The following is a 16,013-nucleotide window of genomic DNA, read 5'->3' on the forward strand; positions in this document are numbered from 1 at the left end:
CTCTCTCTCTCTCCATCCCGTCTCCCCCTCTCCTCTCCTCCCCCTCCCCATTTCCCCTCTCCCCTTCCTTTCTCTCCTTCCCCCTTCTTTCTCCTCCTCCCTCTCCCTACTCCATCTCTCCCAGTTTCCTCTCTAGCATCTCTATCAGAGCATCTTAACCCTCTGTCTTTCATAGAAGGCGACTTTGACCATTCTTGTCACCTTTGGGGGTAGTGGGGTGGGGTGAGGGGCACCTTCCACTTTAAGAGCGCTCCAATAATAGGCCCAATAAGCCGAGGGAACCAACACACTACTTCCCTGCCTCTCCAAGAGTCTTTAGTTGAAGGCTGATGAAAGCTGGGTACTAGCAAACCCGAGGGCGAGGAGAGCCAGGGAGGAGGGACTCTCTTGGGGTGCCGTGGAGGGGAGGGAGAAAGAGAGAGACGAAAGAGGAAGAGAGAGAGCAAGAGGGACATCCACTGCTGTGTGAGTTAGATAATCGACAAAAATTAAAAAGGGGAGGGGGGGAAAGCTGTAGCGACCAGGCAAGAGGGTTTAAAAAAAAAAAAAAGCAACGTGATTGTAGATTGTATGTGAGCGTCTCCGCTCTCGCTCTGCGGTCACCCGGGAATCGCGATGCAGCATCCTCTGACGGGGGCCACCTGCGTGGCACTCCCCAACGTGGGCATGTGTCCCCAGCTCTCCTGTGCCTTGACTTTTATGTACTTACAGCAGGTAAGACGCGCGGCTCTTTCTCGGTGGTGGCAGCTTCGTCTCAGCTTACCCAGACTGGGTACTGCTTCAGTGGACTGAGCGTTTAGGGGGGCCTGGGTTGGTGGGCTCAAGAATTGGGAAGAGATGGGTTTGGGTGGGAGCCTCTGGTTTTCCGACAAGCCAAGATGCTATTATAATTCACCTGTCTGAATACTTTGTGAATGCTGATTTCCAACCTAAGGGACCGGGAATTTGAAAAGGAAAAAATGTTTTCTTCTTGTGAGCATCTTTTCTCATGTCAGAAGTCCCAGAGGGGAAGGGAGGGGAGATCCCTATGATGCTGAGAGAGTTTGGGGGCTCTGCGAAGACATCTAGATGCTTATACTTTTAATTCAGCTGTTTTAGTGATTGAAACAAAGTGAAAGAGAGAGAGAGAGAGAGAGAGAGAGAGAGAGAGAGAGAGAGAGAGAGTTTGTCTGTGCTTATCTATCCATCTATTCAGTCCATAAGAATCAGAACATTGGGATTTCTGGAGCTTGATACCCCCTGTTTAAAAAAAAAAAGAAACTCCCCACCATTGGGTGAACACGGTCAGAGGTTGTCTTGACTGGCCATGGTTTTGTTTGCCTTTCTCGTTGTTTCTGCACCCCAAACCTGTCCCCTCCCTGGCAGTGGTCTCACTAGGCATGTCTGTTGGCTACATTCCCAATCAGTGCACATCTGCGACTTTTTTGGATTCGGTTCTTGCTCTGTGTATCTGCTCTGGGCTTCACTGGGTCTCCTTGCCTCTTACTAGAAAGGCATCTGCCTAACTCACTACCCCTGGGCTTTGGAAACAGTCTAGCACTGCCCTTCGGGGAGGCAGGCCAGCTGTGTCATGGGGCGGGGTCTGTGCCTGTGAGGTGACAAGATTAGCTGGGTTTTGTCTGCTGCTGAGAATCTACGACCTGACTCCCAAGGGCCTCTGTCCTGTCCTGTGAAGTTCTCACTGGGGTAATCCATTTGCCTGCCTTTCTATGAATTCACTTCAAGGGTATGCTTGGTTAACGTGTATGTGTTAACCAAACTCCTTTGCGAAAATTGAGAGGGCCCCTTTTCCTCCAAAGTGTCCAACTCCAATCTGTGCTACAGGAATATATGTCTTCATAAAATGCTGGGGTTCTAGTTTGAATATTTGGGTAATTTGTTATCAGTTTGGTTGTCTCCAGAAAAATAAAATAATGTTTCTTCCACACATTTACTGAGGCTAGTCTGTCTCTCTCTCTCTCTCCCTCCCTCTCTCTCTCTCTCCCTCCCTCTCTCTCTCTCTCCCTCTCCCTCTCTCTCTCTCACTTTCTCTATTTTTTGAGAACAGTCTTTTAAATAGCATCGTGCCAATAAATTGGTTTATTCTTGTAAGTATTTGTTTTATTTTGTTTCCTGTTGAGTAAATCATACCAGGAACCCTTCTCTTAGGAATGTATTGATAATATATGATTCTCGTAGGAATGTATTGATAATGTATGATTCACCAGCCTCTGCCATTTCTTTGCCTCAGCTGTGAATGTGTGTCAAGTGCCTGTGTGTTTCCATCAGTTACCCACCACAAGAGCATCCCAGTAAGCATTGCTTCAGTTGCTAAACCTCGATCGGACTGAATCAAATTATTAGAATAACCAGAGCTTTTTTATCCTATATTTATGCCTTTCATCTTTGTGAGTCAATGGCAATGGTGTTATCTAACACGTAGAATGCTATGGGTACTCTCGATGCCTCCTGCGTTTCCGGTACGTATGTGTTTTAATTAATTTGTATTTGCGCCTTCGTCATTAAACTGGTTTGTTCATTTAAGGAGAACTTAGGGAGGAAGACAGTGACTTTGAGCAAGATGCCACTCTGGTTGTGAAAAGGATGGGTGTAACATCTGGGTCCAAGGTTCCCACTACAGAATTCACCTGCTATGGAAAGGCAGCCTCACTCAGAAAGCATTGACAGCCGTAACAAATATTTAAAGGTAGCTAAATCAACAGCACGGCTCCCCAGAAAGGTAGATGGAGATGGGCTTTGAAGTGAGCTCACGGGTGTGTTCTCTCCTCGGTTCTTTGTGAAAGTGGTTGTAACAAAACAGCAGGTCACCGGGTCAGAACAAGTATAAATGACAGAGGTATGTCTCTTACGGAAGTATAAGACAGACATTTATTTTTGATTGTCCTGCTTATAATCAAGGTTTTTAGCCACTGTCTCTCTCACTATCAGAGACTGGTGCCTTGGGGTCATCTCTGCTGGCCTTTTGATGCCTTGATTCAATGTCAGGGTCTTGTGTTACTGTTTTCAGTTAGCAGTTCAGACAGTTGGCTGATTTAGAGAAAATTCAGTCCCTTTAATCCACATGGGGCACATACCAGTACACACTGCATATCATCTGTCAGTGTGGGATCACTCTACCCTTTTCTGCTATTAGTCTATAGCTAGTATTACATATCCACATTTGATGAACAGAGAGCTCGATGGTATTTTCAAAGCATGTGGATCAAATAGACAAGTCAGGCTTCACTTATGATTAGCAATACCTTCATTGGAAGCATTTAATTTTGTGTGTAGAAAATGGCATACATCACAAATCTCTGTCATCCTAATCACCAGTTATATAAGAAAATAATTAAAATCTTCCTTTCTTATTTGCAAACATTTCTCGTCATGTTTTTGACACCATACACGGTCTCGTGTGTTAGGGACAACTGGTGTTCACTGAAGCACCTTATCTTGGAATGAGTTTGGTGCAGGGACTAATTCCTATTCAGAACACAAGGAAATGACTCTATGGTTTGGTTATATGCTTGTTTTGGCCTTGGTATTAACATCTTTTCCTCCGTCCTAAACCCTCTCAGATTTGCCCTTAACACAACTACTAACAACAAGAATCAACTAGGATGCCTCAGTCTCGGCACAGAAACTGAGCGCTCAAGTGAAGAGCAGTGCAAACTCTTTGCTACAAATATATTATTTATTCAGACCAGTGAGGTGGCATCTTTGGTATTTGCATCATTTGATTTATTCTGTGTCATTTATTTACATTTTTTAGTAACTCCCCTTTAAATAGATATTTTCCTGAAGTTTACGATTTCTTCTTTTTCTTCCTTTTCTCTTGTCTGTCTCCTCTTCTTCCTCTCCCTCCTCCCCCTCTCCCTCCTCCTCCCCCTTTCCTAACATCCAAGCTATTAATAATAGTTGGGAACTGTGAGGTGGGATAAAGCAGGGTAGCCCTTTTGGCATCTAGATAATCCAGCTGATGACGACATCATTTCCATGTATGCATATAGACACACACATGCATGCTTAAGCACTGGCAGCATGATGCATGGGTTTATGGCTGTAGTCCACTTCTAATAGAAAGGGTGAAGGGCTGAAGAAGTGGCTGAAAGCACGTGCTTCAGCTTCATGTCTCCATGTACCACGGTGGCCCTTTTCTTTGGCTGCATTGATGGTGACATCTTCCCACAACTGGTCTTCCAGCTTATATATACTCCCAGTGCAGAACCTTTCCAGAGTTCCTGCCTGGGTACACATTTACACATTCTTGCTTTGAAAGAAAATTCTGAAATCTGGTTCCACATTTGGAGCTTATTATCAGTGAGATCAGAGGTGAATATATTTTGTTTGCTTAATAGAAAACAGTGCGTGCTCACACACGACATCCACTCGTGCACACGACATACACAGACGTACTATAAAATCTCCTAAGTTGTGGGAAACAAACACCAGATGCCCATTTCTTGGGATGGAATGCTGAGACCGCAGGCAGGACAGACAGACACTACGGTTTGTTTTCTGATGCACACTTCAAGCTCCAGGCCTCCAGAACTGTGTTTCACAGAGTTACGACTTCCTAAGGAAAACCAGTAGCATAAGAACCTCCTGCTACCTGTTCCCAACCCACCCTCAGTATCTTCGGGTCTGTTCCATGAAGCCTTCTAATCTGTCAAAGACTGTTCACTCCCAACCTTTTAATCAGCCCAAATTTAACAACGAGTCAAATACTTAAAATCCACATTAAAGAGGGGAGGAGAAGGGGGCTCTGAAGTGGCCCACACCACTGTCAATACCCAACGATGGGTCATTTTTCCCAACCTAATGGTGATGCATGAGCTTTGTTTTAAGTAGTGAAGTGGTTTGTACAAAGGGTAATTCCTGGTAAATGAAGCCATTGCTCATGGTGGACACCTTCAGATCGAAAGCAATTGAACTGAAACCCGCACATCAGCCCTTTCTGTCTTTAATTAGAAAGTGCTGCTCAGTGTGGAAACTCACTGGGGTAGAAGGGCTCTCTCTCAGATGTTGGATGGCAGTGGAGTTGTGGGGGGCCGGCCTCTACGCATCAGATGAGGTTATAAATTTGGGACACATTAGGTAAGGCATAACCATTATGACTGCGTAGGAAAGTTCAATTCTCATTGCAGCGAGTCCCCTTGCGTCTCTCCATCCGATGATTTACGGAGGGGGCAAATGACACTTTATCACATTTTTTTCTTCTTGGCTTAATCCCATACTGATTTATTAGATAGTGCTGTGGATTGGGGGTCGTCAATAGTGTCAATAATGCAGAAGAGAATTAGGATAGATTATCTTCATGTCTGAATTGTTTAAAGGGATCTAAGTGGCTAGAATGAGCATATCTGCAGGCTTGCCTAGCTGTTTGCCATGAGATGTCTGCCTGCCTCTGTCTTCAGATATTGTCTGCTATAAATTGTTTGATTAACGAACCCTGCTGGGTTTTTTTTCTGGCCTTTTCTAAGGAAAGAAAGAAAGTACTGTCACCATTCTGAACAGGGTGAGGCCCAGTGTCCACTGTACTGGGGTGCTTCTTTGCCTCACCTCCATGGAGAGAAAGGTGTCATGAAATTGGTTAGCTGCAGGGTTACCTAAATTTCCACTTCCTTAAAGCCACTTAAAGCAGCCATCATTTGTGGAAAACATAATGCGTCTGTCTGTCCATAGACAGGAGTCTTCCGTGCCATCCCTCTCTGTCTGCCATTTCGTGGTAGGTTGTGTGTCAGAACATGCAAGCCAGCAGCTCTGCCTGAGCTGGGAATGGAGAAAGCCTGGATCATTAGTGCTCACACACCATCTGTTTTCCTTACAGCTGCCCTTTGAGTGATTGTCCGGTAGCTGATGTGCTGAGGGTAGACAATTGTTTTTTAGGGGTTTCTGATTCATTTCGCCAAGCTCCCTGCCCCAAGAGAAAACATAATGCTTGTTTATTCATACTGGCTGGTAAAAAGCAGTGTAGTTTATCAGGCAAATCATGGTCTTCTGGAAGAGAAAGACTTTGTGGCGTAGTAAACAAAATCAGGTTGGCACATCTGTGCCTAAGGGGGCTGGTGATGGGCATGGGGTATCATCCTGAGAAAGAGGCAGAGCTGGCAGACACGGACATAATTGTCCCATCTGCAGAGACTTCTTTAATGGACACGGAGAGGTGTCCCAGTGTGCTGCTTAATTCAATTAAGACAAACATAGAAAGTTCCGTTCATCAATAAAGTTGCCTGTTTCCAGTGCTGCTGGAGAGAGTCCTGCAGGGCTGAGCTATGGTCTGTGGCTGTCACCCTGATGTCACTTGCCTTTCCTGGCTCTATGGGGTCAGCTCTTAAGCATAATAGCTTAGAAGGGCCTTGGCTCTTTTACCATGCTGAATGCAAGTAAGTTGGGGAAATGGGCAGTGGTCACACGGTCTGTTCTTACAGCTGGAAACTATTAGGAAATGGTTTACCCAGGAATCTCAAATTCAGTGCCCAAGCCCTTAATAAGGATAAGAAAGCGACGATAGAGGAAATGTGCAGACTCCTGGCATGGCTTGGGAAGTTGTCGCTGTTCTTCCTAGGATATTGCAGCCATGATTGTTTGCTATTGGTTGAGAAAGAGCAAAAGACGATTTCAGTCTCCTGGAACCTCTGCTTTAGATTCCTCTACTGCAGATCCACATTTCTTGTATTTAACAAGTGTTTGACAGTGTCCAGAGCATCATCTTAGCTTTGCAGTGAGATAGTTGGGGTCTTTCAGTCTTTTCCTGGATTTCACCCACAATGCCTCAGGGCTGATGTACATTGAGTATAGCTGTTCAGAACGGAGAGGAATAGATAAGTATGTGGGTTAGAATCTTAGATCAAGGAAAGAGAGTAGTCACCACCCTCAACTTGAGTGTAATGTTCAGCGGAAGTATAGTCATTTGTTTCTATGAAAATTGTTTCCAAATGTTGTTGCTATTTTAGAATGTTACATAGTATCCATGCTGTTGTGGAGCTGAGGCTCCAGTAAAAGAATGCATGTGGATAGAGATAAACCCAGAAAATAGCTTCAGATTAGGGAGCATGGGGTAGGAGAGGAGAAGGAGGCTCAGGAGGCTCTGGAGACGTGATTGTTCTTCTGACCTGAGGGGAAAAGCTAGAAATTCAGCCTAGGGGTAAAGAAGGAGCAAGAACCCCATGGGGGAGGTGACAGTGTAAGTGGTCACGTGTTGGCCTTGCACGTGTGAAGACCTGTGCTCAGTACCCAGCCCTGCTGGAGGGAGGGACCGAGCAGGTTTGTTGGCACATGTCTAAAAACTACAGCACTCTGAAGGCAGAGATAAGAGGATCCTTTGGTCTTTCTAATCAACTAAGTTAGCTTTCCAGGACAGTTCCAAGCCAAGGAAAGACCCCCAACTCCAAAGAAAATATAGGCAGTGTCAGAGGAGTGAAACAGGTTGTCTTCTGACCTTCATGTGCACATATGTATATGTACCAGCAAGCACACATCACACACACACACACACAGAATTATTCTCAGCTNCAACAGACACTGTGGTAATCTCACACTTAGACACACAGAGATATCAAGCAGTGGAAATGGGTCCAATACGGAGTGGTCATTCTCTAAGAGCAAAGTATGGGACTGTCTTGTCTCACATCATTTATAATGAGGTGCACGGTGGAAAGGTAACCTATGGAAAGAAAGCCATTCCAGAATTATGACCTGGTACCTGTGAGGTATGGACCCAAGTCAGGGACAGTAAGGAAGGGGAGAGCTATGATCAAACCGCTAAGGAGTCATATTCAACAAGAGGTGCCAAGGCTCCTGTTGACAACTATGTAATCATGTCAAGGGACATATATGATGTGAACAAGACAAACATGGCCCATTCTTTCTCCACCTTCCTCGTTTTTACCAACCTAATAATTACAGCAGATGACATATCTTTACTAATTTTGAAATAAACCTACATTTAAGCAGGCAAGTACCGTTGCCCAATTACAGTGGTGATATGGTTTTCAGTATACATGAAAATCAACAGTCACTCACTCCCATACTTGCCCATTGATTCTAGGTTTATAGAGTTCACATGGTGTGTGTGTGTGTGTGTGTCTCAGTTATTATGAATTTGAGGTGAAACCTCAGGCCTAGTACATGTTAGGCAAATGCTTTGCCAGTAACCTTCGGGCCTCCTTTTACATTTTATTCTGAAACAAGGTCTTAGAAAGTTGCCCAGGCTGGCCTTTAACTTTGGTTCCTCCTACTTCAATCACCCTCATTGCTGAAATGTCAGGCCTTGGCTACCACTACCCTCTGCTCATTCTGTGCCTATTGAAACCCCACGGGGTGACAGATGCCCTCAGGAAGCAAACCCTAGAGCTTCTGTCTCTGGGAGAGTCTTAGCATCCTTAACCATCATTATAATACTGCATTTAGACACACATCAGCTTGGTCCATAGAGTGTTTTATGTCATGTCTGGGTTAGAATTACATATCCCTCCCTCCCTCCCTCCCTCCCTCCCTCCCTCCCTTCCTTCCTTCCTTCCTTCCTTCCTTCCTTCCTTCCTTCCTTCTTCTGGTCCAATATGCAGAGAGAAAGCACATATAATTAACTTACATCTCTCTCTATGTCACCTCTCCATCCCTCTGCCCAGACAGCAGCAGACAGCAAAGGAAAGACATCCTGTACTTAATGATTAGAGTGTACAGAGGGCTCTGAGACAATGGACTGAGTCAGAAGGCTGCTGCTGTGGTCCTTAATGCTCACCAAGGCCTTAGTGGCTGGACAGTTGCACCTCGTTTTGATCTTTTTCTCTGCGTTGTTTCAGTACACACAGAATAGGAAGCAGAGCGCGAATGAGGTAGATTCAGAAGGCCAGTGTGTGTTTTCAGAGACTTAATGACTATTTTTCTTTCTCTTCTGTGGCTATGGAACAAAGTACAGGCAATTTTAGGATTTAAGGGCCCAGATTTCCCTGGGCTCGGGAGTAGACTACAAGGAGACTTTGGGATTAATGAGTCCTTTCTTTTCCTTGGAGGCAGACATGTGCCTGGCACTCACCTGGAGAACAGGATTCTTATTGGAAATAGCAGCAAGCATCTGTGGGGTTCCTTCCAGGAGAACTGCTTCCTGAGCCTGGGTTAGGTAGTGCTCAGCTCTTTGGAGAGGATATGGACTGAAATATGATGCCCCTCTCCTGGAATACTTCAGGAACAATGAGGAGCAATTATGGAATCTTAGTCAGGGAGAGAGTATCTCCAAATGACATGCAAACACTGATGTTTCCTTAGAAGCCTGGGTGTTCAACCCTCCAAAAACAGTCTACAAAAAGCAGGTGTCTCTTGTCCTTGTGTAGAACGGGCTCTGAGGCTAAATCCCAACTCTGTTATTCATGAGCTGATCTGACTGAATTGAGCAAGTCACTTAACTTGATTTGGACCTTAATTGCTTCTTCGGAAAAAATCGAGACTAGAATGCCATTGTATATTGTTCTTGGTGAGGTGAAGTGGGATACCACTCAGGGCTCGAGATGCAGCAAAGAGCCCGTAGATACCGAAGATAAGAAAAAAACCAGATCCTAACTTAGCCGTTAAGAGATAGAGAATTGTTTTAAGGTAACAGAGGGCCGGCTCCTGGAAGCTTCCCACTTCTATTTGTATTCTCCTGAATGGGAATATCTATGTACCTATGGTCTGTTGAGGTTACAGGTACCAGCAATCGAGGGCCACTCTGCGTCTCTCATCCATCCTGTCTGCTTAGTTCTCTGCTTTCCTTCCTCTTTCGGGTCTTTCCTGGTGCTGGCGGTGGTTGTGATATGGCTACATAGCTCAATTAATGCTCTCTGACGGGAAGAGGGAAAGTAGAAATCACCCCGCTCCTGTCAGCAGCAAAGTTATTTACTCTCAAAAGCTGACGGAATCACACTGCAGGAGCTTCATTTATTTCTATTCAGAATGTCGTGGTGCCCCGTGCTGGAGACTCGGAACGTGCTGATGCGGATTCCAATAGACTTCAACGCAGTGAGTGGCTGCTCAAACGCGGACCATCAGGAGGAGCCCTGGTGGGGATGGGTCCCTGGATCACTGACTTAGATACCAGAGTAAGCGCCCTAGCTAGGGAGAGCTAAAGGAGACGAGTTCATTCTCGGTGCTGTGCTTCGAGAAGCAGAAGAGCCCCTGCTGTCTGATTGTTTGTCCCTTTTATTCTGGAAACATAAGAGCAAGGTGTAAGGGACTCAATTTGGGTCACTCCTGGAGTTTCTGGAAACACAAAGGCATCTCCTACAATCAGCTCTGCGCTGGCTTCGCCATCCATCGCCTCTGCTTACATGGGCTGACAGGCTCACTCATCCAGATAACCTGCAGAAAGCTATGCATTTGTTTTTCCTTTTTCTCTTTCTTCTCTCTTTTTCCCCCCAACTTCAACACTTTCCTCTCCAAGGAGTCAGAGGGGGAGCTGTTGAAGCAGGAAGAGAAAGGAGTCTTTGCCTGTTGGTGCAATTTCAGTTCTTTCCACTAGGGGTCTCTGTGTCAAACTCAGGATTCCCCCACACTTTGTTTTTATGATCCTTATAGCCTCCCCCGCCTCACTCCCCCAACCTCTTTTTTTCTCTTTTGAATCAGTTTTAGGAAAGGAAGCCCTTTCTGTAAACAGGAAGAGATACTGTAGTCCACTGAGGGGACCAGACAATTTTGCCATCCTCAGCACCATGATGACAAGGGCATAATTAAAATAGTGACATAATCAATAACGTTTATGGAGTCCTGGGTGGCAAGCACATGACTCAGCATATTTACATGGATTATCTCTTTTAATCTTACACACAGGCCTCCAGGGAGTTGGTATATTTACTTCTTCTTCCTAGATTTGTTTATCATTTTCTTTGCCAGGCAGGGTCTTGCTTTGAAATACAGCCTGGCATCCAACTCAACAATCCTCCTGCCTCAGCTTTTTTAGTGCTGGGATTATTGTTGTGTAGCAGCAAGTCCAGCTTAGGCTTCACCTGTCTTTCTACCTTTCTTCCCTCCTTCTTTTCTTCTGTTCTTTGTTTCTTCCTTCCTGTCTGCCTGCCTTTTCTCCTCTCTTTCTTTCATTCTTTTGTTCTTTAACATTCAGCACAAAAAACTTAGGTGGTTGATGTTTAAAGTCACAGAGTGTTCCTCCTCCAGACCCCAGACCTAGACCTCACTCTGCAGTGAGCTGCCTGTCCTGCCTCATCCAGCCATGGAAGCTTCTGGTGTAACTTGACTTAAGAGGCTTGTGCCAGCCTGTTTGTCTGAACAGCTCTTCTGACCACAGTGCCCCTTGACTTTGCTTTAAAAGAAAAGACTTGTTAGAAATGAGGTTGTTCTGAGCATCCTTCCTCCCCGAAGCAGATTCTGGTTTCACATTAGTTAGCTATGTGAAGGTCTGCCTCCTTAGACCAGACTAGTATCAAGCTCACTATGTCACACAATCTGACCTTAAACTCATGGCAGTCCTCCTGCCTCAGCCTTGTGAGTGCTGGGATTATAGGCCTGAGCCATGTGATTTCATCTTAACTCATTAGGTTTATTGGTTTGTATTTTAGGACACTTAGTAACCTTGGATTTACAGAGGTTTCAAAGGGAAAGTGTGAGGCTTCTAGGTCACACCCACAGACAGTGAGAGAGTGTGCTTCTGCAAAGCCAATTCCAGCCCCCCAAACCTCTCTTTGAACCAAAGCTCTTCAGCTAGCGGGGAATACAGTTCCTGCCTGGCTCCATCTGTATTAATGATTTATAAGCCACACCGCTGCTTTTGTTCACAAGCAGGGCCTTGTCCTGTTCATAAAGGCATTTCAGGGAGTGGGGTCCTGGCTGGCCATGCTGTTAGCTTGCTGCTGTGAAGGCTGCTTCATAAATCAAAAGAGCCTGGTACTTTACTGCCTCAGAGCTCTGAGACGGTGTGTGGATGTGTGCGTATTCTGAGTCCTTGTGTGCGTGCACAAGCCTGTGCGAATCAGATCCACTGAGGGACGGACAGCGTTGCCTTTCCACAAAGAATGAATGAAGGAGGAGATGCAACTGGTCATAGGTGCTTCAGGGTAAGGGCTTGGCTTCCTGGCAGCTTCCTGGCCCCATTTGCCTCTCACTGGATGCTTAGGCTTTTCAGTGTTGCTCCTGAAAATGGACTGATGCTACTGTATTAGCATGGAGAGATGCAAACCCCATTAGAATCCCCTTCTGTCTGCATCATCAGAACCTGCCGAGGAGGCAGGAAGGGAGCTTGCTGAAGGCTAATGCCACTTACTCACTACAAGCCAGCACACAGCTTCCTGTGCTTTTAAAACAATGGCTTTGGGGATGTTTTTCAGACTTACTACAATTTCATTTACTCACCAGAATGGAGTTCTGCCTTGTTTTGAACAAGTGGGAGTGCTTTTTATGTGGGCCTGGAATGTTGCATCTAGGAAACTTCTCTGAAGTGAGCTGTAGAGCACTCTGGTTTTTAAGCCTGGAGACTGTTTGTTTTGCTTTTAGTGACAAAAAGAAGTTTGGAGCTGTGAATTCTTTCATTACATGCTCTGAGAGCAGCATCATGGTCTCGTTTGTCCCTTGGTTTGTTTTCATTCTGCACTGCATGTTTTAATTCTATTTTGTGTGTCTGTGTTTTTCTCCCCACTGTAAAACGAAGAACACAAAACTGGGGTAGGACTGAGTAAGAACTTGAAGGGAAAAACAAGGGTATTTAGGAAATTCAAGCGCTACTTTAAGTGTTCTACCCAAGATGATGGCTTTGGGGTAGCTGAAATACTGAATTTCCAAGTGCTGTTACTAGAGGAAAAGAAAACAAGTATTTAAAGCTCTTAGGAAATAAGCATGTCAGCTGAGAAGGCTCCTCAGATAAGAATCAAATGGAGAAACTAACGCTGAAGCTCCACTCTGCCTCCCACTCGAAACAAGGGCTTGAATCTCTTTGATAAATATCAAAATTTGGGTGCTAACTGGTTCCTCATCAACATTTATGCCTATGAAAATATTAGTTTTTTTTTAAACGACCTCATGTGCCAGTCAGTAGTCATGAAATTGAGACAGATTTCGTTGAGAAGGGCTGACGTTCACTACACTATCTTCCTGAAAAGCAGAGGGCAGGATGAATGTAGATTTACATAAGTAAAGAAAAGATTTTGCCATGTTTCCTCAGGACCGGAAATACGATACAGCATTTCAGACGGAGAAAGCAGGTGCCCTGAAAGGGACTCCGATGATCCTATTGTGCATGTCTGTCTGTGTTTGTCCTCTATTCTCTGAACCCGCCAGTGCCTCGTTGTCTTTAATTATGTCTACGAGGCACAAGACGGCAGTCAACATCTGCTCCTTTGTTTACTTGGCTAACATATAGCTTTGATGGCTTATTAAACAATCTATTTTTCAAACCCAAAACAGAGAAACCAGCCGAACCCATATTATGGCATTCTATAAAGACCCATTATGCAATTAGCACTTGGGATTTGTGCAAAGCTGGTGATTCACCCAGATAAACATCCCTCTGTTCCGACAGCTTTTGATGGCACCGTGGAAAATATCAATTAAAAAAAATCACATAAAAATCTGACCACATTTCCTCCTTCTTCATCATGCCTACCAAGATGATGATGTGCAGATGAGAGAAGCAGGTTCTTCACTCTTTTATATCATACGTGTGTGTGTGTGTGTGTGTTTGCCTGCGTGAGTAACTTTCTCAAATGCTGTCTTTTAATTCAAGCCAGCAATTACAACAGTGTACATGACAAAGGTGGGCAGCTATGGAAGCCAGGCTTCTAAGAGTTTCGAGGGTGCTACAGAAGTAAAGAAATGCTGATTTTTAACCCTCAGTGGCATATTCTTAGCACAGCATGATCTAGTAATAAAACCTATCCAGACAGGAATTGAAGAGCATATGAGGTCCATGACGACGAAATCATTTCAGAGGCAGCTAAATGGCTAGGTGCTTAGAGGTGCTTGCTGCTAAGACCAACCACCTGAGTTCAATCTCCAGGACCCATATGATAGAAGGAGAGGACCAACTCCTACAGCTATTCTTTGACCAGCACCCCCCCACCCCCACCCCCACACAGGTGAGAGTGATGTCACAAATCTTATAGAAATATCTATTTAGGTGCAATTATGAACTGTTGTAGAACTTGGTTTTCACAGTTGAGCAATAGAAAGAGTTATAGGATAGGAAGCATAGCATTGTCAGGAACATAACATGAAGTGGGTTGTACAGTATCCAGTATGATATCCAACTACAGGCAAAAGTCTATAGATGTCTACACTCTACTCTTATTGGTGGTAGTAAAGAAAGAACTGGTAGTAAAAAACTTTAGTGTCCATGATTCTATAGAATTGAGGGTCTTGGTGGTGATGGTGGAGACACAATACTGTTGGCTACACAGTAGAGGTGAAGTTCATGGACTAGCAGGTGAGAATGGAAATGAGCATGGTGGTGATGGTGAGGTGGAGTTGAAGACTGTGGTGGTCATAATCAAATAAACAGAGGTATACCATAAACATGGTAGTGGAAATGCAAGCCAGCACCCTCTTGGTGATCATAGATGGGACAGTAGATTGATGATGGGGACTGTGGTTGAGCCTCTTGTGGTAAGATTGAGATGGTGGCGATAGTGGCTATGATGTCATAGCAGGTGATCCTGGAGACTGAGGTGGTAATGGACATGTTGGTTTTAGGTTACATTGATATTCATGGCAGTAGTGGAATGATGTATTGGTAGGTGATGATGGAGACAGAAATAGGGGTTGAGGTACTCATGGTGAGCTCAAGATGGTAGTGATGGTGGCTATGGTGGAAGGGCAGGTGTTGCTGTAGGCAACAGTGATCAATAGGCAATGACAGTAATTCTTAGAATACAACACAGTAGAAGAGTTTCACCTATAAGCCCCAGGGCGCCATTTTCCCTTCAGTGCATCCTCTGTTTTCTCACCTGCAAAAATGGAGCTCAGTCATTCTGAGACTGAACCAATTACAGGAGCTAGGGTACTCATATTCAGTCACTGTGAGACTGGACCAATTACAGGAGCTAGGGTACTCATGTTCAGTCATTCTGAGACTGAACCAATTACAGGAGCTAGGGTACTCATGTTCAGTCATTCTGAGACTGAACCAATTACAGGAGCTAGGGTACTCATGTTCAGTCACTGTGAGACTGGACCAATTACAGGAGCTTGGGTACTCATGTTCAGTCATTGTGAGACTGAACCAATTACAGGAGCTAGGGTACTCATGTTCAGTCATTGTGAGACTGNAATTACAGGAGCTTGGGTACTCATGTTCAGTCATTGTGAGACTGAACCAATTACAGGAGCTAGGGTACTCATGTTCAGTCATTGTGAGACTGAACTGAACTCATATTTATAAAACAAGTACAAATGCTTGCTTCTCTCAACAAACATGTGAACACAAAAAGAGTTGGTTAAACGAAGTGCTGGCACATAATATAGCCTCAAAGGCAGAAAAGGTACCTCATAGCTTCTGTCAGCTTCTTCTTTTCTCATTTGACTTTTCAGAGCAGGCAGGAATGGCCACCTCTCCCCTCCCTCCACAAGACCCATCTCTATCTCCTCCTGTGTTGTGTGCAGAACAGGTGTGTGGTGTTCCAGAGTTATGGAGAAGTGCGGCATGAAAATAAAGGCTCTGAGTCATCATAAAAATAACACCAAGGCTGCTCCACAAGGCAGGCAGATGAGCATACCACTAGCCAACATGGTAAAAAGCTATAGCAAATGTTGGGTCCCAGTGGGAGGGGACAGACATATGGGGACACACTATATTCAAAGTGGACATCACTACTGATTTTTAAGTGGTTAAGGCAGACTATTCCAGGACCAAGGTTTTGATTATTTTTCCTTCCTTCCTTCCTTCCTTCCTTCCTTCCTTCCTTCCTTCCTTCCCTCCTTCCTTCCTTCCTCCTTCCTTCCTGTATGTCTTTCTCTTTCTTCCTTCCTTCCTTCCTTCCTTTCTTTCTTTCTTTCTTTCTTTCTTTCTTTCTTTCTTTCTTTCTTTCTTTCTTTCTTTCTTCCTTCCTTCCTTCCTT

The 16,013-nt window shown here is 44.7% G+C and overlaps 1 protein-coding gene across 17 annotated transcripts in view; it reads left to right on the top strand.

Annotated features, from left to right (window-relative positions):
* The window catches only part of Rbfox1 (RNA binding fox-1 homolog 1), a 1,640,850-nt gene that overhangs the window by 1,268,388 nt on the left and 356,449 nt on the right, over positions 1-16,013 (top strand). For 3 of the 17 annotated variants that reach the window (XM_029470796.1, XM_029470794.1, XM_029470791.1), the window contains exon 1: positions 80-714. The exons of 13 other annotated variants lie outside the window; for them this stretch is intronic. In XM_029470796.1, the coding sequence (XP_029326656.1) occupies positions 616-714 (99 nt within the window). In that variant the 5' untranslated portion in view covers positions 80-615. Of the gene's footprint in view, positions 1-79; positions 715-16,013 lie in introns of those variants that run through there. One more of the 17 variants, XM_029470787.1, reaches the window with a different exon arrangement.

Source organism: Mus caroli, chromosome 16 (genome assembly GCF_900094665.2).
Source record: "Mus caroli chromosome 16, CAROLI_EIJ_v1.1, whole genome shotgun sequence".
NCBI classification, from domain to species: domain Eukaryota; kingdom Metazoa; phylum Chordata; class Mammalia; order Rodentia; family Muridae; genus Mus; species Mus caroli.